The 24,887-nt window shown below is 35.4% G+C and overlaps 1 protein-coding gene across 2 annotated transcripts; it reads right to left on the bottom strand.

The window, feature by feature from the left end:
* Positions 1–230: 230 nt before the first annotated feature.
* LOC104907884 (histone deacetylase 5) lies at positions 231–8,474 on the bottom strand. Of its 2 annotated transcripts, XM_010696905.4 has the most exons (14): positions 8,022–8,469; positions 6,594–6,795; positions 4,989–5,135; positions 4,762–4,874; positions 4,354–4,565; positions 3,837–3,901; positions 3,335–3,505; positions 3,178–3,255; positions 2,650–2,746; positions 2,408–2,526; positions 1,779–1,972; positions 1,482–1,605; positions 770–834; positions 231–681 (listed from the first exon to the last, which is right to left on the bottom strand). In XM_010696905.4, exons 1-14 carry the CDS (start codon positions 8,192–8,194, stop codon positions 516–518), a joined length of 1,926 nt encoding a protein of 641 aa, XP_010695207.2. In that variant the 5' UTR covers positions 8,195–8,469; the 3' UTR covers positions 231–515. The 2 variants fall into 2 exon arrangements, with proteins under 2 accessions (XP_010695207.2, XP_048500306.1); XM_048644349.2 differs by lacking the exon at positions 1,482–1,605 and having other exon boundaries at positions 539–681; positions 8,022–8,474.
* Between the last annotated feature and the right edge of the window lie 16,413 nt (positions 8,475–24,887).

The raw sequence follows: 24,887 nt of genomic DNA on the forward strand, positions 1-24,887 counted from the left end.
ATTTTTAGATAATAACATAGGAGTATGTTATAATATTTGCAAATGAAAGTTTGGGCGTAGAAGATTATATGCAAATTGTGCACAATGTTTGCAAAACAATGAAAAAGATGTGCAAGAGTATACATTTTGGGTTCAGCTCGTGATTATCTGTTGAAACTTTGATAATTCATATCAATTCAGCTTCAAATTCTACTTCTCAAACGCTTCTTGTTAACTGAAAATCCACGTCGTAGTATACATAATTCGTAATTGACTTCTGAATCTGATGAAAATCACTGTATCTTGCGTCCTTACATCGCAACAAATACGCAGAATCACAATTGACAATAGGACAAGTGGACAACTTATAATGCAGCTTCGAAGAATGTGTACCAAGACAATCTACAAAAAAATAGCCTGCTTCACTTGGTAATGCACAGGATATATACAGATTCTGCTGTGTTAGCAACTATGCACATTCATCATTAGTCAATGACCTCCCCAAAGAATAACCTCCACAGTATAGCCTCCTAGAATTAGAGGGATCTTGCAGCAGCTTCTGCAATGTAGGCCGCAGCTTCTGCTTCAGAGAGCTGTCCCCCTTCTGATAGTCCTTTGATCAAGGTATTAGCGTAAGCCTTGGCAGGAGCACACTGCGGCACTTTTCCAGATTGGAAGGCCTGAAAATCATGCAGATCACACCTGAAAAAGTACATTAAACTCACATCATTTACTACTGATGTAAATTTGGCAATAATAACCTACATTTAACAAATCTTATAAAACATACGTCATAGTGAGGATAGGTAAACCCTGCTCCTCGCCCAAATAGACAACATTATGATACCAACCTCCCTGCATTTGAATTGAGCAGTTTTGGTTAGAGTAGAAAATGAGTATTGATGACCATTTCTGTCTTTGCCGTGAAGTTGAATGAGGGGGAGGGGAATATAGGTGGATCAGTGTCAGAAGGGTGTGGCGTAGAAACTTAGTGCAGCAAGAAGTCATAACTCACAAAACCCTATTTCAAGAAGCAAAACAGATAGTTGAAATTATCTTATCTATACTCAAATCATCATAGTTATGATATCAAGAATCCAATAGTTATTATGGCACCAGAAAAATGGCAAAACCACACAACTAAGCTGGGAAAACCAAAAGAATACATCAATCTTGATTCGTGTCCTTGCATTTTCATGAGGAAACGGATCACCCCTTGAAACCCCTCATGACAGCAAAGCTTAATTAAATTGCACAATTACTGCACTTAAATCTAGTACAAAACAGGTTTGAATCAATGAATCATGGATATACAGGGACAAGTCTGTTAATGCATATCAGGGAAGAGATCGCTTAACGCTTAACAGTCTGTTAAAGAGACCGTCAATCACTTTAGAAGTCCTTATCACAGACAGCTATAGCATTATATTGCATATCTTAATTCCAAGGTTGGATTCTGGAAGAAATTCAGATGTGCACGTCTTGAAGGGAATTCTGCTCACCTTAACAATGGAAATAGATCCAGTATTTTTAACAGCATCCAGAATTTCCGAACTAAACCAAGGAGAATTAACATCACAGCTTGAGGTGTTCTCTTGGAACAAAACATCATTAAACTGCTCTAATCTGTAAAAAAGTTGCAGTTGTCAGTTGACTCAGTTCAGTTGGTTAGAGGTTCGTAAGTAGCTGTAGATGATCGTTAAGCATGCCAACTCACACACCCAGGCCCCAGCGGGGGAGACAAGACAACCATATTTAAATCATGAATTACCGGACTGCATGAAGAAGTTATCACTTACGTAATTTTATACATGCAGACATAAGTTTTTTCCACAGCACTACTTTCAGGATGAATGAAAGCAACTCCTCCAGCACCCCATGTCTGAGTATAATCCCGGCCAAAGAACAATCTATGCGGAATATTCTTCCACATGACATCTTTTGGCAGGCTTTTGTCCATGGAGCCAGAACTTGGCTTTTGCATACCTTCCACCTGATAACATAAGCAGATTAATAAGCCAAATGAGGGCCATCACGAATTCCATTATCCTCTGCAAAAACATAAATACACAACATTCAGGGTACAACTGGAAGTTAACTTTGGCCACAATCTTCTTCAAGAAAACTCAAACCATAATTTTGCAGAAATTTTAACTTGACATCTGAACATGAAACTGTACGCAGTACGCTAAGGATCTATCTATCATCTATGTGACAGCTAGAAATTATACTAGGGGGATCAAACAGAACAATCAGTATTCAGGCATTCAGCAGAATACTTTTTCAAAACAAAGACATGTAGAGCTTGAAGTTTAAGAGTTAAGATGTATAGGTCAACAGGAAGCCCGCTAAGTAGTCCTTCAATGTTCAAACCTATAGCAAGCAAAAAATTCTGAGCACTTATTGCATGATAGTTGGCGTAGTTTACCTGTCCACCTTGGATATAACAAAGAAATCTTGGTTTCCACATATTTGACCCAAAAGACGCGTACCAAATATCAACTAGCTTGAGTTCAGGTCTCCAGGAGGCGGAAGCATTCTTCTGATCTGCAATTCAATTGAAAAAAATGTTAAGATAAATGAAATTTTGCCGAGAGAGGGGGAGAAAGGGGGAGAAAGGGGGTGGCTCGAGAGGGGTCCTGGGAGTAATCAACTTCTTTCTACCCTGACCTTCATCAACTTTCAGTGCTGAAAGGGGTTGTATAATATCCTCGATGGCTCCCTCAATATCTTCACTTTCAGACTCAGAGCTCACGTCAATCAGCAGCTGTTTGCAGAAGATTTCAGTGACATGGTAACAGGAGAAATAATAGTGAGAAAGTACAACTGCAAAATCAAAATGGAGATAACCTACATCTCAATTATGACAGACTATTTGAACATAAAATAAATAACATATCCACACCCAAAAGAAGGAAAAAAAATCTGAATATGCAAATTTTTGTAGAGTATTATGAAGGTCTGATATTTTGATATCTTCCACCCCTTCCCCTGTCCCCCAATTATCCACATCTTGGATATGTTTACAGGAAGAATAACATTTTTTTACAGAAGATGTAAGGTAAAGGCAAGTTGTATATGGGTTAGTAAGTGTTAAAACCAGTCTATGCCAAGTCCTTTTTGAAGTTTCCCAGTATGCATGGGTAAGCCAATGACAAGCAACTTCAGTATGGCTAAGATATAAGTCAAAAGTATTACCTGGGATTTCTGGCTTGTTAACTTCTTTGGTAAGTCATTGGCGAGGCTTGGCCAATACGCACTTAACGTTTGCCGAACCTATCACCATGCACTTTGGGTAAATAATGTATCAGCTGAAATATATGGCCTTAAAGCGATGATACAGGAAAAGACTTACATTTTCTATGACACGCCATGTTGATTCGAATGGATATGCCTCACATGATCCAATGATTGGCCTTTCTTCTAACAATACTTGCACACAAGCATGAACGGAATTTGCCAAAGACTGAAGATTATACCCACCTTCCAGTGCAAGTAAAACTTTACCTTGAGCAAAATCCATTAGCTACAAAACATTGTTGAAGAAATAGAGCAAGTCGTGAGAAAAAAGGCAACATACTTGGAAATCAAAGACGTGATGTCAGCTATAGCAATGTGCTATTTTACCATTTAATAATGCTTAGTCGAGTGCAATTACCCACAAAGTATTTTAGGAAATTTCATGCAGGAATAGAATTGTTATTGAGCTTAAAAGACAAATTTTGATTTAAACTCTAAACATATACTAGTAACAAAAAGAAAGAAACTTTACATCAAAGCTTATTGGCTCAAAAAACAATGATTTGAACCATGAATGTTGTTTTACAAACACTTCCAAAACCATTTGACATACTGACCTTGTTTAACATAACAGAGTACCCATATGGAGATATGCAACAACCACCAAGAGGATCACGAACAGCTGTTGCAAAAAGATAAGGAAATTGTAATAACACCAACAGAATATTACAGTAGATACAAATCTAGAAAAATGATCACATATACCAAATACAAATAATGCAATGTTTTCAATAGAAGAAAAGATTGAACAGTATATACAAAACGGAAACCTAAGGGTATTCATACATTTTGACATCGTCTCATGGCATACAAATATGTCCTTCATCATAAGATCATATTAGTCAACTTGCCACGAAAACAAAAGGTACAACTGTACAAGTTTCTAGAGACATGACCCTGACATCATATATACATTTGAGAATTTATACGAAGTAAGTTAGCATAAGACATGACCCCGACAACAGCTTGACTGTTCAGCAAAAATCTAATAACTAGGGACTGTGGCACTGTGCTGTGAGCCACTTCACAGTTTACCAGGAATTAAAAGTGGCATCTATTAGTAGATCAACAAACCTGCATCAAACCCGGCAGAAACTATGATTATGTCTGGGTTGAATTCCTTAGCAACTGGGATCAATATATGATCCCAGACGGCAAAATAGTCCGGATCACCACAGCGACCATGTTCCCAGGGTACATTAATATTGTATCCTTCCCCTGGTCCTTCTCCAATCATAATGTGAGAGCCATCATCAGTTCCAGGATAGAAACATCCAAAGTCATGCCTAATGAAAAAGGAATGAAATTAGTCAATAGAAAACAAACAAGATTAATGCTTACTTGTGTGTACATTGTTCCTATCCGTACCATAGACATAGAAGTTATGATATATCATCCAGAGACCATATGGATATAGATAGATTCTAAAAATGTAACATAACCAGTTAATGACCAAGCATGATCCACCTTTTCAAGATTTACCTGTGTACCGAGAAGAAAAGAACACGAGAATCCTTCCAAAACATTTTCTGAGTGGCATTGCCATGATGGACATCCCAATCAACAATCAAAATTCTGTGAATGCCCAATTCTGGCTGGAAAGAATAATTTGGAAAATGAGCATAGTCAAACCACAGTCAACTCAAACTTCTACTAGTGCTTCAGGTACTTCGATACACTGAGGGGAAGGGGAGCAAGAGAAGTCTCACCCTTTCATTCAACAGATAACTAGCTGCAACAGCCACATTATTGAATAGACAAAAACCCATGGGCTCATTTTCCTCAGCATGATGACCAGGAGGCCTCACAATCGCGAAAGCAGAATTGAGCTCCCCATTGGCCACTTTCTCTGCAGCCTGTTCAAACAAATGAGAACTTACTTTACAACATTGAAACAGAAAAGAAGAGTAAGACGCTCCCCAACCCCCAAAGAAGAATCTTAATTAGGGAAACTGGAACTGGTGAAACTAAGTGATGCCTCAAGATCCGAAGCTTTAGAAACATATTGAATGTTAAACCACAGAAAAGAAACTGAAATTTACAGTTGTATTCAGGAAATGAAGGAGAAACTATACTAATATATCCCTCCTCGGAAATATATGCGCAAATGGAAAATTCAGTCCGTGAACACTTCTGTCAGGCCCAGAAGTCTGAATGATAAAAATATGACATCCAAAATTCATAATTTCTCTCAAGAATTGTTAGTAGAGATAAATGATGATAAGATTTTCCACTTCACTGCTTACTCATTGATAAAAGCATATTTCCTTTGTTATTCAATGCTTGTAACAATTTGACTTTCAAGCTTGTCATTGCACAACTTTGACCCCTAATATCTCTAATTATTTATGAGCACAAATTAAAGAAGTTGACAGCTTGATATTTGAAATATTATACATTGAGACTAATCCGACAATATCTCACATATTAAAATTTGTTTTTTTATATCTTAGTGAAAGGATGTAGTCAATGTCGGTACATGGAGAGTGCAAAAGTCAATGTATTGCGAATATTAAGGAACAGAGGAAGTGGTAATAAGGACGAGAACCCTTGGAACTCAATGAAAAGAAAATGCATTCGAGGAAATATAAAGGAAGAGAACCCTTGGAGCTCAATTATTACCATCACGAAATTGGTATCAAAGAAAATCAAGGACCAAGGGGTTTTCCACGGTATATTGAAAAAAACAAGGACATTTTCGTATTTAGAATAAGCATGGTGGTCAAATGGCCCTTGACTTCGGCCTTCTGTCAGTAATTTGAGCCATATTACCTTCCCCATCATTTTTCAAACTTCCATAATAGTTTCTTTATTATATCTTAATATAGCTTCCATTTGTTCATTGATAAAACTTTGCTAACCAACATATGTGTCGATTTGGTGACGTGTTTTCTATTTGCTTAGTTGATTACATTCATGGGATAGGTCCTTAGGGTTAAGGGGAAATTCTCAAACTTTAATCAAGAGACAAGAATAACTAATATTAAGAAATATAAACAAAAGCTTGTGTATGACGTATTCAACATTTCGACATTAAGGAAAACTTCATGGCCATTTGACCATCATACTTATGACATATACCAAAAGATACCCAGATTTTCCTGTATAACGTGGCAACCCCCCCCCCCAATGTCCCCCTATTCTTTCACATACCAATTAGTAATTTGGCCTACAAGAGGGAGAACACCTGTTTGTTAGCGCCACTTAAACAGCTCAGAGTGGTTTTCGAATGGGTATATTAAACAAAATATGTCCATTGTACCACCCTAGGACAGCCGATAACTAGAGAAGTCAGTATTCTGCTGAACTTTTACCTCTACAACAGAGCCTGCAGCTAAAACAGCTGCTTCTGATGAACCTTTGTTTAAGTATATGGAATTAAATTTTGAAGCAATCCTGTCCCTGCGAGAATCATACTGCTTGGAGCTTATATTACGTATCAGGTCAACATGGCTTTTGGAGTGAACATATTGTATGTATTTATCTTCCGCTTCCTTAGCAGGCAGAACAACACACCTGGAATAAGAAGTCGTCAAAATTAGATGTAGAGTTGATGACCAATGGTCCCTGAAAGTATAAAGGTTCCCATGAAATAATAACCTCTCAACTAATGAACTATTTCACATGACCACAACTTTCATTTTCCAAGCAACCACCACAAAGTAACTGCTGTTTTAAAACCAAACTACATCAGCATGCCTACAGGCTACAGCAGCCTTGTGAAATACACCATATGCTATGTTACTCGCACTCAGGATACTAGTGTCTACCACAGGTTTGTGTCAAGTATCACACTCAAACTCAGCTATTTCATGAAAAACTCCATTTCTTTTTCTATCAAATATGAAATATGAAGTGCCCATACTCATGTCGGAGTGTCCGAAAAAATCGAAGAAAATAGCAACATAGCACTTCCACTCTATTATCACATGCCATACCAACTTGTCACTCTTATAACTTTCATGTCCCAGCACAGTAACTGTTCCTGTTGGTTGATTGTAAAAGGTGCACAACATCTAAAGATCATATCAATATTTTTTGCACAAGGATGTTTAAGCAGACAAACCACATAATTGTTAGAACATTTCTACCATAAGAAGAAACTTCGTGAAACAAAACAAATACTTCCTCCGTCTTAGCAACATTTCCTAAAAGAAAAATAATTAATTACTTGCAATACTTTCTACTTTTGTTTCCTTTCTCTTTATCTCTCTCCAATCACCGTGACCCTCTTTTTTTTTTTTTTCTCTACCTCTTTCCTACCGAAATTTTGCATTAGAGTTGATGAAAAAAAAAAAATATTGCAAGTAAAAAATAAAAAAAAAGACGGAAAAAGTATATGATTGGAGCAACGAGCGAGCGCATATCAAAGACGTACAAACTGTGTACATTAAATGATATTTTTGTAAATATATGTTACTGATATTAAATCATGATTTTTCTTTATTTTTTAACATTCTTTAAAATAAAAAAAATCACCACTCACTATTTAACCATCACAATTTAATATTAGTAAAATATTTTATTTACGAAAATGCCACTTAAATTGACATTTTCTCTTGCAGCAACAAGCAAAAACTAAATTTCAACAACTCAGATTTCAAGAATCATGACAAAAACTTGTAATTCTACCATTTTTCACATAATTTACCATTAAAACCAAAAGAATTCATCAAAATTAACCAGAAACAAAAAGATGAACAACTTATCAAGCAAAAGAAATTAAAGATAATAAAAAAAACCTGTCGATTAGAGCAGAAGTGCGAAGTTTATTCCAGATAACCCTAATACGATCAGGACATTCAGGATGATCTTCACCATCAGGAGTATGATGTTTGCACATTCTTTCATCATACACTAACCCTACGCGTCGTCGCACCCTATCATTTCTCTCTGAACTTCCTCCTTCTTCCATTTCTTTTTTTTTTTCTTCAAAATTAGCTCAAATTTCTCTCTCTTTCTATTTTGTGTATTTTCAGACAGCAGAGTTTCTGTAGACTAGTTTACTTTGCAGAATGAGAGAAGATCTTGTGAATTTGAAATTTATTTTGTTTTCTTCTTTTTTTTTACTGCTGCTTTATTTAAGAGCCAAAATTAGTCTACTCTGTTTCAAAATAGAAAATAAAAAATTATTCCTTTTGTTATCTCTTTACTTTTTCGTTGGAGGGAAATTGCGTGCTTGTTTGTTCACTTCTATTTCCGAGGAGATGGGATGGGAGTATGGGACTATGGTTTTGGTGATTGGTGAATCACCTCGTTTAGCAAGAGACTGCCTAATCTATACTTATATATTAAAAGATGTGCGTAAACGAGAAACGGTGTCACACTGTCACTTGGCGCTCTTTTCAGGGAGTTTTAGTTCATTTAATTCATGTACAATAAAAAAAATTAGAAATTGCATAGTATGTACTAAAGTTTTAACCACTAGACCAAGTTTTATTACCCTCTCCCTATGGAGTTTTAGTTCATGTAATCCATGTACAATAAATAAAATTAAGAAATTGCATAGTATAAGGTTTGATCCTGAGACCTCAAGTACATATACTAACATTTTAACCACTAGGCTAAGTTGTATTTAGTGTTATTATCATAAAGTATTATATTAATAAATGAATATTTTTCTTACCCGGGGCATAGCCCGGGCCTAATAACTAGTTATAATATTATAACTAGTATCTAGATTTGGACGTTGTCTTGAGTTGGTATTTTATTTTCGACTTGATATGTGTTTTTTTTCCATTCTCATTAAAATATATTAAGGAAAACTCAACATTTAAAAGGTACAAATATAATAATATGGGCACTTAAAGCATGATTAAAGTTGGTTGAGATGATAATTGTGTCATGTATAATAGTGAGAGGTCACTAGTTCAGATTTTGTTGCAAGCTAATTTTAATTTTATTAATTGACATGACTTATATACACATTGGACAATCCTAGTGGAGTAACAGAGGTGTCACGTGGCGTGTATACATTGTCACGCACGGCTTTTAATATATTTGCATAGATTAGGTAGGTCCAAGTCCAAACAATATGAGCTAATTAGCTTATATTGCAAATTTATAAAAACATAGCAGCATAAGGGCGGATCTAGGATTTTAAATTTGGGGGTCCTAACTAAACCAATCAAATAAACAAAGATCTTCGTTTACAAATGAAGTGTTGAGTTTTAAAGATAAGAAAACCAAAATTTACAATATTCGAGTCATCTAATAGAGATACCTTCATTATATTTATATTTCGATATTATCTTCACTTTTATTATAAATTAACTTCAACACTCGTCAACAAACACAAACCTTTGATATTCAGTTTATAATTAATCTATACAAATTTGCTAAATGTAAATAGAGATAAATCCAAAATCTTACATAATACTCCCTCTGTTTTTTTTTTAATCATTCTCACTTTCTTTATGCGCGTCTCCCAGTCACTTCTTTGAACTTAAATATCTTTCATTATATATTTGTAAAAATTATAACAATTGAATATTAATAATGTATTAATTAAGACGAATCAAACAAGACCCTACACGACTATATTTTTTCTTATAGATTGAAAACAATTGAGAAGATTCTCTCTACGTATGAATAGTGTCAAGATTCTAAGTGAGAAAGATAAAAAAAAAAAAAAAGAGAGAGTGAGTAACAATTATAGTTTATTTGTAAATAAATCTTGGTCATACTCAATATATGAATAGTGTATAAAAACAAATAGTTTTATTTATTTGAAAACGGAAGGAGAATTAATTTTTATATTACAAAAATGAAAAAAAAAAGATTAAATCAGAGGTAAAACTAAGATAGAAATGGGTATTATTCAAAATAATAAGTTCCAAAATAGAAAAGTACTGAAATAAAACATAAAGCGTAAAAAGTTATAAGTTTGAAAAAAAAAACAAGGAAAAAGTTAAAAAAAAGAAAAGGAAAGAGGAGTGAGAATTGCTACTAAAGGGATTCGACCCCGCGTCGAAAACTACCACATGAACTACATATTGTGTTGATGCCTGACCACTGGAGCACCATCCGCTTTGTGAGAGCAAGTGTATGAATGTTTCTATTAACCTATTTACTGCTTGACGTTTGAGACAAAAACAGAAACTGGAATTTTTTGGGGGGTCATGGGCCACCCAGGACCCATAATTGATCCGCCTCCAGCAGCGTTTCTCTCTTCTCTGTCACTCTTGCGTGTTTCTTTCTCCTCTCTATCCTATTTTCAAGTCTTCACTCTTCATTCTCTTCAATGGTGGAATTTTCCCGCCAAGGAAAATCCTCCATAGCTTCTTCATCATCACATTCTCCGCTTTTGATTCTCCGATTACAAGGATGCCAAATTTCACCGACATTATCTTCGACATAGCATCAAATTTGATGGCTACTGGGATTGGATCGAGCAGCAAAATCCTACGGTGAAGTTTCCAACTAATTTCGACGTTGTTTCGATCGAGGAATATGTTGAAATTGTCGTGATGCATGGGAGAAATTAAGAGATTGAATAAGGTGAAGGTTGTATAAATGGATTTGAGCTACACCAGGAGCTTGCTTGAGGAGGATAAATTGGAGAGAGAGAGTGAATTTCGACGACATTGTCGGATTGGAGAGGAAAACGGTGGAGCGGAGGAAGTAGGAGAGGAGGGCGGGAAGGGGAAACCCTAGAAATGAAGGTTTTCGTTGTTTCATCGGTGGACAACCATTGTCGGACATCCATTGATAATTACATGAACTTATTTTTAGGTGTTGCTGAGTTTATTTTGCAAAACAATGTTGATGTGCTTAGTACTCAACTTTAGGCTTTATTTTAAAGTAAAGTTGAGTTGTAACTTTGTTTTTAATAAGTAACTATGAAATGTCAATTAGTGACCATTATATGCCAAATGTCAATAAATGATTATAGGAACATAAGTTTGTCCTTTTCTCTCCATGAGTAATGAGCGATAGCTTAGGGAGTAAGCTAGCTATTGGACTACCACAAACGGGTCACCGGAAAAACCACAATCACCACAACAATCAGTTGGACAAGCGAAAGGTGTGCAAGGAGCTTCAAGCAACTCTAAACAAGTGCGATCCAATGTAACAATAACTAGGGTCTCAGCAGGAAAACCCACTGTTACACCTTCGATTGAAGAGACGATTGAAGCAATGAAAGCTGTGTTCTAGGCTAATAGAGAAACATCTTATGTTACTTCTCCAGGGGCAAATATTAGCACTGATAAGTGTCCCAATATGGTAAGTGTCGAGGAAAAAGATGTGTGTCATCTAACTGGTGAACAGAGTTGTGCTAAGGGGAAATAAGGAGATGGAGGAGGGAATGTTATGAGAAGATTAGATTTTAATTGCTCCTGTGAAATGATCAACTATAGCAGCTGATAAAACCCTTACAGCTGAAGGTGCTTCACCGAAATTTATCCTTCCCATGTTGAAAGAAGGCAAGAAGTATGCTCAGTTAGATAAATCTGAACTTGAGTCTTTGTATGAATTTTGGGCTAATTCTATCATTCTTTATGTTGTGGGGCAAACACCCTCCATTGGGGCTATAACTAGATTTATTGAGCAATCATGAAATGATGTTGCTAAGCCTACAATTTATCTTCATGAATATGGTTATAATCTGGTGAAATTTGCCAATATTGAAGATAGAATTGAGATCTTATATGCTGGTCCTCATATGATCAATAGTGGGCCAATAGTTATCAAAGCTTGGACCCCTAACTTTGATTTCCATGCTAAAATCCTACGGGTGATTCCTTTATGGATTAGATCATATAATCTGCCTATAAATTGTTCGGGTCATGAATCTCTGAGTAGGATAGGAACCATGATTGGTGTTCCTTTATTTGATGATGAATGCACTACTAAACAACAAAGAATTTCATTTGCCAGATTGTTAGTTGAAGTTGATGTAACTAAGGAACTGCGTAAAAACATTAATATTGAAGATATGAATGACATAATTATTGAACAAAAGGTTGACTTTGAATGGGCTCCACCATATTGTCTGACGTGCCACACTATTGGACATAACTGTGCTGAAAAGGTAGTACAAGGAGTTAAGGAGCAAACTGGTCCAAAACAGATGCAAAAATGGGTGCCTAAAACTGTTGCTCCAGGGGTTAAAGTTGCTCTAAAAGCATCTGAACCTGTAAAAGAAGTAGATGTTATTGATGTTGCACCTTCAGAGGAGGATGAAACAAGAGCAGATGTAATAGCCGTATTTTTAAGCAGGTTTTATTAAAAGATAATTATATTTTATTATCGTAATTGTGTGTCAAATTATAGTAAAACATCTTTGAAAAAAAAATGTTATGAAATGAAGGAATCCTAAAAATTAGTCAAAATCCTAAAATCCTTTTATCATTCCCTTCTTTGTGTCACTTAAATATATTGACACCACAATTAGTTGCTATCAAATTCTCATACAGACACTTAAACATTTCTAAATATGAAACATGCAATATCATTCTCAATTCATCAAACAATTCCAAGAACAAACTGAAAGGACTCGATGAAGATGAAAATCAAAAGCCCAATTTTTTTTTCTTTTCCTCTCACTTCTCTCGCATCTCGGTGTTTCTTTTTGCCGGTTTCTTTTTCTCTTGGCATTTCTCCGGTGTGTCGGTGTTGTTACGGTTGTTGTTGGGTTACCTCCCCGCTGTTCTGTCTTCTCTCTCCTCTGTATTTGTTGCTGCTGTTCGGTGTTGCTGTTATTGGTTCTTTAAGCCAATTTTCTTTCTCCTCTGATTCGGTTATGCGGTGTTGATGCTGCTGCATGTGTTGCTGCCGCCGCCGCCGCTACTGCTTGTGTGTTTGTGCCGGTGATGCGACCGTGTTGCTGCTGGTCGTTCTGTTCTTTTTCGTCTCCTGTGCTTCGGTGTTGATGTCGTTGTTGTTCGGTTGGTAGTCTGACGCTGCAGCCGTTGGTGGTGGTCGAGTTGCAGCGGTTGTTGCTGCTGCTGCTACCTCATATTTGATGTCCCTGCTTTTGAGCAGAGGTACAATACTTCTCTCCTTAAAACAATTCACTTAGAGATTGTGATTATTTGTTTTGATTAATTAAGTTAGGCCTAAAACTGATTTTTGCTATACAAATATGTTTTTGATTTGTAAATTCAAAATCAGTTTTAGTGGGATTTTTGTTTTGAAAATTTGAATTTGATTAGCAAATTGATGGTGGAGCATGAGTATAATTATTGAATCGATTGGTGTCTTAGTTAATTATTGCAAAATTGGTATAGTTTATGGTGGATATAGTTAAAATGATTATTGTACTGAAGACAATCAGTATTGTTAGTGGAGTAAGATTTATGAGTTCTAGATAAAGATTATTAGCTTTATTTATGAAATTCTTAATTAGTAAGCATATGGAGATGATGTATGGAATAAAGTCAACGATTATAAGAAGTTAGATGATGTTCGTTTTGGCTATTGGATTTAATATAGAATGGTAAAGAACTTTGTATACAAGATTATCATAGTTCTGCAATCAGGAATTGATAAAGGAAAATACTTAACTATTATTATTATGGCTGACGAGGGAGTTATGAAGATTAGCTATGATTAGTAGAGGAGCTGAAGAAATTTAAGATTTGTTCAAGAGTTGTTATGCGTCTGTGTTAAGCCACTCGAGGTAACCTTTATGTTCAGCAAAAAGTATTTACATGCCCGTATATGTGTTGAATAATATTTTTAATTTCGTATATCGTTTATAGTCATGGCCATGGTTATAGATGCGTCTTCATGTATGGATTTGTGAAAATTATATGACTTTGTGATATTATTGGCATTGTTCGGAAACTATAAAGTATTCTAAAAATGTGATTTGAGTATGATAATGAGGAAAGGTTTTTCAAAATGGTTTTAGCTGGCTTAGCTTATGAACTGAGATGAATAGTGGGCAAGGTACAGGTGGAGTAAAATAATTCGTATATGAGTTAAGACCAGATAAGGTCGAATATTATGTTAAGTTATGTTATAAGCCTGTACTTGCCAGCGATTTATGTTAAGTAATTGAGCTATGCCAGCGATATATTTAAAAGATGAATTATTCCGAACAATTACCAAGTTTGTTTCTGATATGAAAAATGTTTACGAACCAAAACCGTTTTGACGGGCTGAAGTAAAGTTACTGAGTTTTTCGCTCATTTTAGTTTTGTTTTGTTTTGTATTTTCTTCTATAATTTGCAGGTTTGTATTGGGAGCTCATAGTGGATCGAAAGTAAAGAGTTGATTATTGAATTGTAAATATATTAGTGATTCGAAGTTAGATATAGAATATAAGTTATTGAATATTAAGTACTCATTTGGTGTTTAAGTATTATATTATTTTGGGAATTAAGTAAATTGTAATCTGTTATTGGTTGTGAAGTTATATTGTTGTGGGCCCTGACCCACAGGTCCAGGATCGAGTAAAAAGGTTTTGTTTCCGCTGCGAGTAAATAGTTAATTCGAGGTTATTAAGTGTTAATTGAGTTTCATGAATGTTAAGTATGATTAGCTAGCAGCTCGGAAGTGCGGGCTGTTACAGGTGGTATCAGAGCATGGTTATTTCGGAGTTGTCGTGATCTTCATATCATGACATATTGATTAAGAAGGATATTTGGGAATGTTTGAAATTGATTGGGTTATTAGTTAGTTTAAAATTAAGGAATTGTAATTGAGAAAATCGAAGGTTGAGTGTTGTAAAAATTGCAAAAGTGGAAAGTTATATTGGGATTTAGATTTGAGTGGCTATAAAAGGAATACCGGATTATATTGATTCAGATTGGGAAAAGTTAGGAAATTTTTCCTTTTGAGATATTATAATTCGTTATAAGTTCTGAGCTAATCTTTGTGAAAAGTTGTATGTAATGTATTCGTTTTGAAATGATCTAAAGTTTTAATTTTTAAATTTCGAGGACGAAATTTTTTTTAAGGGTGGTAGATTGTAATAGGCCTGTCAATCAGGTCGGGTTGGGTCGGGTTCGTGTTCGGGTCAAGAATAATCGGGTTAAGAACCCCTAACCTGAACCTGATCTGTTTTATATTTTCGGGTCAATATTACCAACCCTAACCTGATCTGAAAATTATCGGGTCAACCTGACCTGATCTGTTTGACCTGAATTTTTTAAAAACGGGTTGTAAGTGGGTCAACCTGAACCTGTTTGACCCGATTTTTTCAGGTTGACCCAACCCATATAACCTGATTTTTTTTTACATTCAAAACAACTGCATAGTTCAATGGAATTTCAATAAACTTAGCTAACCAAGTTCATACTTGGCAATAACAGTACAACACATATAATTCTGATTTAGAGTTACACAAGTTCATACTTAAAAATATTACAAACCAAATCCTTAATGCTTTAGAGTTGCACAAGTTCACAAGTTCTCAAGACCACAACTCAAACAAACGCTTCACATTTAAAAAAATTCATATTAAAAAACAAAGCAAATAAGAAAAGATTAATTTGTGGATCTATTTTTGCTACAAATCTCTCCTCTGCCTCTGATGAGAGCTCAATTTGCTCCTTGAAGTCTTCATCAGCAATATTAAGCTGGAAACCAAAGTAAACAAATAAATAAATAAAGTAGAAAAGATAGGAAAACAGAAGAATAAAAATACAGAACATTTAACATAGCAGAAAAAACGAAATAAAATGGCAGAAAAAAATGAAATAAAATAGCATAGAAAACGAGATGAAATAGCAGGAAAAAAATAGCATAAAAAACAAAATGAAAAAACAAAAAGAAAAATGAAATAAAATAGCATAAAAAACGAAATGAAATAACAGAAAAAAAATGAAATAAAATGGCATACAAAAAAACGAAATGAAATAGCAGAAAAAACAAAATGAAATAGAAGAAACAAAATGAAATAAAATAGCATAAAAAACGAAATGAAATAGCAGAAAAAAAACAAAACGTAATAAAATAAAATGGCAGAAAAAAATGAAATAAAAATAGCATAAAAAAAACGAAATGAAAATATGAAATAGCAGAAAAAAAAACGAAAAAAAAATAGCATAAAAAATAGCAAAAAAATAGCAGGAAAAAAAAGAAAGAAAAAAAGAAAAAAAAATTGACAAAAAAAATACCTGAATGTTGAAGAAATAAAGAAGACCAACGAAGAAGACGAAGAAGACCAACGAAGACCAGCGAGTTGTTGCGGCGGAACTCAGGAGACGAAGCAGCGACAATGACGAGCGTCGGCGCCAGCAGCAAAGAAGAAAGAGAGAGAGAGAAATTTAGGGTTAGGAAATTTAGTGAGAGAGAGATAGTGAGAGAGTGAGGGAGAGAAATTTAGGGTTAGGAACGGTTAGAGCTTAATAAGTAATAACGTTCCTTTTTTTTTTTTTGGCTGATATTAATTTATGGGCCCAAAATCATTGGGCTGGGCAAATTTATTTTTAATTTAATTATTCGGGTTAAGTTATACGGGTTGACCCGACCTGATTTTGACCCATTTACAAATCAGGTCAAGCGGGTCATTTTCAGGTCAGAAAATTCGACCTGAACCCGACCCATTTAACTTTCAGGTCGGGTTCAGGTCGACCCATTTAACTAATCGGGTTGAAAATCTCAACCCAAACCGCTAATTTCGTGGTGTTGGGTCGACTTTTGCCAGGCCTAGATTGTAATAGCCGTATTTTTAAGCAGGTTTATTAAAAGATAATTATATTTTATTATCGTAATTGTGTGTCAAATTATAGTAAAACATCTTTGAAAAAAAAAATGTTATGAAGTGAAGGAATCCTAAAAATTAGTCAAAATCCTAAAATCCTTTTATCATTCCCTTCTTCGTGTCACTTAAATATATTGACACCACAATTAGTTGCTGTCAAATTCTCATACAGACACTTAAACATTTCTAAATATGAAACATGCAATATCATTCTCAATTCATCAAACAATTCCAAGAACAAACCGAAAGGACTCGATGAAGATGAAAATCAAAAGCCTAATTTTTTTTTCTTTTCCTCTCACTTCTCTCGCATCTCGGTGTTTCTTTTTGCCGGTTTCTTTTTCTCTTGGCATTTCTCCGATGTGCCGGTGTTGTTACGGTTGTTGTTAGGTTACCTCCCCGCTGTTCTGTCTTCTCTCTCCTCTGTATTTGTTGCTGCTGTTCGGTGTTGCTGTTATTGGTTCTTTAAGCCAATTTTCTTTCTCCTCTGATTCGGTTATGCGGTGTTGATGCTGCTGCATGTGTTTGCCCGCCGCCGCCGCTACTGCTTGTGTGTTTGTGCCGGTGATGCGACCGTGTTGCTGCTGGTCGTTCTGTTCTTTTTCGTCTCCTGTGCTTCGGTGTTGATGTCGTTGTTGTTCGGTAGGTAGTCTGACGCTGCAGCCGTTGGTGGTGGTCGAGTTGCAGCGGTTGCTGCTGCTGCTACCTCATATTTGATGTCCCTGCTTTTGAGCAGAGGTACAATACTTCTCTCCTTAAAACAATTCACTTAGAGATTGTGATTATTTGTTTTGATTAATTAAGTTAGGCCTAAAACTGATTTTTGCTATACAAATATGTTTTTGATTTGTAAATTCAAAATCAGATTTTAGTGGATTTTTGTTTTGAAAATTTGAATTTGATTAGCAAATTGATGGTGGAGCATGAGTATAATTATTGAATCGATTGGTGTCTTAGTTAATTATTGCAAAATTGGTATAGTTTATGGTGGATATAGTTAAAATGATTATTGTACTGAAGACAATCAGTATTGTTAGTGGAGTAAGATTTATGAGTTCTAGATAAAGATTATTAGCTTTATTTATGAAATTCTTAATTAGTAAGCATATGGAGATGATGTATGGAATAAAGTCAACGATTATAAGAAGTTAGATGATGTTCGTTTTGGCTATTGGATTTAATATAGAATGGTAAAGAACTTTGTATACAAGATTATCATAGTTCTGCAATCAGGAATTGATAAAGGAAAATACTTAACTATTATTATTATGGTTGACGAGGGAGTTATGAAGATTATCTATGATTAGTAGAGGAGCTGAAGAAATTTAAGATTTGTTCAAGAGTTGTTATGCGTCTGTGTTAAGCCACTCGAGGTAACCTTTATGTTCAGCAAAAAGTATTTACATATTAGTGATTCGAAGTTAGATATAGAATATAAGTTATTGAATATTAAGTTCTCATTTGGTGTTTAAGTATTATATTGTTTTGGGAATTAAGTAAATTGTGTAATCTGTTATTGGTTGTGAAGTTATTTGTTGTGGGCCCTGACCCACAGGTCCAGGATCGAGTAAAAGTTTTGTTTCTGCTGCGAGTAAATAGTTAATTCGAGGTTATTAAGTGTTAATTGAGTTTCATGAATGTTAAGTATGATTAGCTAGCAGCTCGGAAGTGCGGGCTGTTACAGCTGATCCTTTCATTCAGCCTGAGGGTATTATAACCCAGCCCTGTTGCTCCTCAGCAAGTGAAAGCTCCTCCAGCTCCTGTATGGAACATAATAGTGTAACGCCCCGACAAATTACACAACCTTAATCGTCAGTGAAAGCATAACTTAAGCATGTGGGTTATGGCCCACAAATAAAATAAAAGCCTAATATTGAAAATTCACTATACAATTACTCATCGTAAAATAATACTTGTTTATCCATCATACAAAATATCCAAAACCTCATAGAATCATACATAATCTCCATAACGCAGTCTATTAGTGATCCCAACTGTTCTTCCATACCTAAAACATAAAACAAAACGTCATGAGCCGAGGATCAGTAACATACTACTCTAACAACGTAAATTTGTTTCACATCATTTTACTTAAAAATGGGGAGGAGAGAATAAGTAATACTATTTCACAAACATATCATATCATTATATTATCTTCTTTATCATGTTTCCTCATCATTATTCATGTTACTTGGTAAAACTTGGCTCGTACAACAGAAGGGACATCTCCCCAAAATATAGTAACATCGTAAACGGGAGGCAGCCACCCGAGACAGAAACCCTCACTAAATGGGAGGTGGCTTAATGCCCATAATATTGTGCGGTGCCACCCGAGGACAATAATAACCCTCACTAAATGGGAGGTGGTTAACCGGCCGGGAGGTACGTGCACGACCCAGGATAACGGGATACTTGCCAAGAACCGTCTTTCACTTGAATTTATCATGTTTCATTTCTTTTAAGCATATCATCATCATCGTAAATAATTGTATTCTTTCATTTCATTCATAACATCATTCATAAAATGAAATAGAAGAAACAAAATGAAATAAAATAGCATAAAAAACGAAATGAAATAGCAGAAAAAAAACAAAACGTAATAAAATAAAATGGCAGAAAAAAATGAAATAAAAATAGCATAAAAAAAACGAAATGAAAATATGAAATAGCAGAAAAAAAAACGAAAAAAAAATAGCATAAAAAATAGCAAAAAAATAGCAGGAAAAAAAAGAAAAAAAAAGAAAAAAAAATTGAAAAAAAAATACCTGAATGTTGAAGAAATAAAGAAGACCAACGAAGAAGACGAAGAAGACCAACGAAGACCAGCGAGTTGTTGCGGCGGAACTCAGGAGACGAAGCAGCGACAATGACGAGCGTCGGCGCCAGCAGCAAAGAAGAAAGAGAGAGAGAGAAATTTAGGGTTAGGAAATTTAGTGAGAGAGAGATAGTGAGAGAGTGAGGGAGAGAAATTTAGGGTTAGGAACGGTTAGAGCTTAATAAGTAATAACGTTCCTTTTTTTTTTTTTGGCTGATATTAATTTATGGGCCCAAAATCATTGGGCTGGGCAAATTTATTTTTAATTTAATTATTCGGGTTAAGTTATACGGGTTGACCCGACCTGATTTTGACCCATTTACAAATCAGGTCAAGCGGGTCATTTTCAGGTCAGAAAATTCGACCTGAACCCGACCCATTTAACTTTCAGGTCGGGTTCAGGTCGACCCATTTAACTAATCGGGTTGAAAATCTCAACCCAAACCCGCTAATTTCGGGTCGGGTTGGGTCGACTTTTGCCAGGCCTAGATTGTAATAGCCGTATTTTTAAGCAGGTTTTATTAAAAGATAATTATATTTTATTATCGTAATTGTGTGTCAAATTATAGTAAAACATCTTTGAAAAAAAAAATGTTATGAAGTGAAGGAATCCTAAAAATTAGTCAAAATCCTAAAATCCTTTTATCATTCCCTTCTTCGTGTCACTTAAATATATTGACACCACAATTAGTTGCTGTCAAATTCTCATACAGACACTTAAACATTTCTAAATATGAAACATGCAATATCATTCTCAATTCATCAAACAATTCCAAGAACAAACCGAAAGGACTCGATGAAGATGAAAATCAAAAGCCTAATTTTTTTTTCTTTTCCTCTCACTTCTCTCGCATCTCGGTGTTTCTTTTTGCCGGTTTCTTTTTCTCTTGGCATTTCTCCGATGTGCCGGTGTTGTTACGGTTGTTGTTAGGTTACCTCCCCGCTGTTCTGTCTTCTCTCTCCTCTGTATTTGTTGCTGCTGTTCGGTGTTGCTGTTATTGGTTCTTTAAGCCAATTTTCTTTCTCCTCTGATTCGGTTATGCGGTGTTGATGCTGCTGCATGTGTTGCTGCCGCGCCGCCGCTACTGCTTGTGTGTTTGTGCCGGTGATGCGACCGTGTTGCTGCTGGTCGTTCTGTTCTTTTTCGTCTCCTGTGCTTCGGTGTTGATGTCGTTGTTGTTCGGTAGGTAGTCTGACGCTGCAGCCGTTGGTGGTGGTCGAGTTGCAGCGGTTGCTGCTGCTGCTACCTCATATTTGATGTCCCTGCTTTTGAGCAGAGGTACAATACTTCTCTCCTTAAAACAATTCACTTAGAGATTGTGATTATTTGTTTTGATTAATTAAGTTAGGCCTAAAACTGATTTTTGCTATACAAATATGTTTTTGATTTGTAAATTCAAAATCAGATTTTAGTGGGATTTTTGTTTTGAAAATTTGAATTTGATTAGCAAATTGATGGTGGAGCATGAGTATAATTATTGAATCGATTGGTGTCTTAGTTAATTATTGCAAAATTGGTATAGTTTATGGTGGATATAGTTAAAATGATTATTGTACTGAAGACAATCAGTATTGTTAGTGGAGTAAGATTTATGAGTTCTAGATAAAGATTATTAGCTTTATTTATGAAATTCTTAATTAGTAAGCATATGGAGATGATGTATGGAATAAAGTCAACGATTATAAGAAGTTAGATGATGTTCGTTTTGGCTATTGGATTTAATATAGAATGGTAAAGAACTTTGTATACAAGATTATCATAGTTCTGCAATCAGGAATTGATAAAGGAAAATACTTAACTATTATTATTATGGTTGACGAGGGAGTTATGAAGATTATCTATGATTAGTAGAGGAGCTGAAGAAATTTAAGATTTGTTCAAGAGTTGTTATGCGTCTGTGTTAAGCCACTCGAGGTAACCTTTATGTTCAGCAAAAAGTATTTACATATTAGTGATTCGAAGTTAGATATAGAATATAAGTTATTGAATATTAAGTTCTCATTTGGTGTTTAAGTATTATATTGTTTTGGGAATTAAGTAAATTGTGTAATCTGTTATTGGTTGTGAAGTTATATTGTTGTGGGCCCTGACCCACAGGTCCAGGATCGAGTAAAAAGGTTTTGTTTCTGCTGCGAGTAAATAGTTAATTCGAGGTTATTAAGTGTTAATTGAGTTTCATGAATGTTAAGTATGATTAGCTAGCAGCTCGGAAGTGCGGGCTGTTACAGCTGATCCTTTCATTCAGCCTGAGGGTATTATAACCCAGCCCTGTTGCTCCTCAGCAAGTGAAAGCTCCTCCAGCTCCTGTATGGAACATAATAGTGTAACGCCCCGACAAATTACACAACCTTAATCGTCAGTGAAAGCATAACTTAAGCATGTGGGTTATGGCCCACAAATAAAATAAAAGCCTAATATTGAAAATTCACTATACAATTACTCATCGTAAAATAATACTTGTTTATCCATCATACAAAATATCCTAAAACCTCATAGAATCATACATAATCTCCATAACGCAGTCTATTAGTGATCCCAACTGTTCTTCCATACCTAAAACATAAAACAAAACGTCATGAGCCGAGGATCAGTAACATACTACTCTAACAACGTAAATTTGTTTCACATCATTTTACTTAAAAATGGGGAGGAGAGAATAAGTAATACTATTTCACAAACATATCATATCATGTTATATTATCTTCTTTATCATGTTTCCTCATCATTATTCATGTTACTTGGTAAAACTTGGCTCGTACAACAGAAGGGACATCTCCCCAAAATATAGTAACATCGTAAACGGGAGGCAGCCACCCGAGGACAGAAACCCTCACTAAATGGGAGGTGGCGTTAATGCCCATAATATTGTGCGGTGCCACCCGAGGACAATAATAACCCTCACTAAATGGGAGGTGGTTAACCGGCCGGGAGGTACGTGCACGACCCAGGATAACGGGATACTTGCCAAGAACCGTCTTTCACTTGAATTTATCATGTTTCATTTCTTTTAAGCATATCATCATCATCGTAAATAATTGTATTCTTTCATTTCATTCATAACATCATCATCCGGCGAGCTGTGCAGGTGGCCGAGGAGTGACGACCGAGGCACGAGGGGGTCGACTAAGCGCGGCGCAGGCTGGCGTCGCGCGAGGTGGTGCTGTGAGAGACCCAAAACAGAGGAGAGAGAAAAAATTGGGGTTTTCTTTTTGGGTTTCTTTGGGTCCACGATGAATTGTTGACTAAAAATTATGGTGTTTGCAAGGTGGTTCGCAAGTGGTGGTGAAGTAAGAGATGAGAGGAGGAAGTTTGTATAATTGTTGTGTTCTTGTTGATGGATTTCATGGCCATTCATAAGGGGATTAAGAACACTAAATTAGTGGTTGGGAAGGAGGAGTAAATATTTCTGAATTTCTAACTTGAGGAAGCTAAGAAGATGGATTAGTGACAGATTTTTGACAAAGGAAAAGAGTGGAGAGTGGTGGCATGTGTGCCAAGTGCCCATGGATGAGTGAGGAAGAAGGCAAGAGTAATGGAGTGTTGACCATGAAAGCTTTTCTATTTTTCCTTTTTATTTTGTAACCAAAAATCAGAAAATTCGCTCCACACTTTCACTCTAAACATGGCTTTGTAAGATTTTGGTGAAATGTTGATATTTTGTGCTCTAGTGATCTAACAACAAAAACTAACCTTCTTGTTTAACTCATGAAATCAAAAAATAAAAATTATCGTCACATAGATATTAACATTTTTAAGTTGGGAAACTTTATGTTGAAATTCTATGATCGTTTTACTATATTTTGCTTAATTAGCGAAATGATTAAAATAAAATATATTTTAACTACTTATTATGATTAATTATTTACTTAAACACGTTTAAATTTTCAGGATATTACACATAGTCACTAGAGGGCAGAAGGGTAAGGATATTAAAGTTGTGGGACCTAGAATAGTAACTCATCTAGTGTATGAAGTTGGTGCCAACACCTTCACCATTTCTCCTTGTTGATGTATCTATACACCTGGAATGTTAGGGGTCTAAATAACCCCTATAACATAGTAGAAGTTAAAAAGTTTATTAGTAAAAATAAGCTAAATTTTATTGCTCTACTTGAAACTAGAGTGAAGGAGCATAATAGTAGTAAAATTATGAAGACGTTTGGGAGCACTTGGAAATGGGAAGACAATTATGAACACTTTGAGAGAGGTAGGATATGGCTTGCTTGGGATCCTGCAAAAATTGTGGTTACTAACATCCTCAAGTCTCCTCAGTTCATGCATGGGTCTCTTATTGATAAAGTGAGTGGGATGCAGATCTGTTTCACTACTATTTATGGTCTACATATATTGGAAACAAGGAAAACTCTTTGGCAGAATTTGTTTAGGTATAAATGGTGCTATGAACTTTCCCTGGTGTGTCATGGGAAATTTAATGCTATCTCTTCAGTTGAGGATAGATTCAATGGTGCTGCTGTCACGATTGCAGATTCTCAAGATCTTACTCATTTAATTTATTGAATTCATCTGATCTGGGTGAATGTAAGTTTGTGGGACACTTCGATTCTTGGTCAAATAAGAGTATTGGTGAGGCTAGGACTTGCAGCAGAATTGACAAAATGTCTTGTGAACTCTCTATGGCTTGTTCAATTTTCTAATGTTGTTGTTGAGTATATGAACCCATGTATCTCTGATCACTCTCCACTAGTCTTGCAATGTGTACGTTGATGTTGGGCAAAGTAAGGGGAGGCCTTTTAAATGTTTCAATTATAGGGCTAAGCATGAGTGCTGCTTGTCTATAATTGAAAACTCATGGGTGAGAATATGATGCAAAGTATTTGGAGCAGGCTTAAAGAGATTAAAAAACACTTAAAAGTCTTGCACAAAAGAGATTTTGCTAACTTAGCAGGTCAAATTGATCATGCTAGGCAAAAGCTTCTTGAAACTCAGACTTCCCTGCAGAATAATCTTGTGGATAACAATAATCTTAATCTTATGGAGAAATCACAATATCTTACTCTTTAAAAGCTCCTGGCTATTGAAGAATGCAGAAGTCAAGAATTTTATGGCTGCAACAAGGTGATGATAATACACACTTCTTCTTTCAGGCTATGAAAGAAAGATATCATCAGAACAAC

Source organism: Beta vulgaris, chromosome 5, assembly GCF_026745355.1.
Source record: "Beta vulgaris subsp. vulgaris cultivar EL10 chromosome 5, EL10.2, whole genome shotgun sequence".
Taxonomy (NCBI): Eukaryota; Viridiplantae; Streptophyta; class Magnoliopsida; order Caryophyllales; family Amaranthaceae; genus Beta; species Beta vulgaris.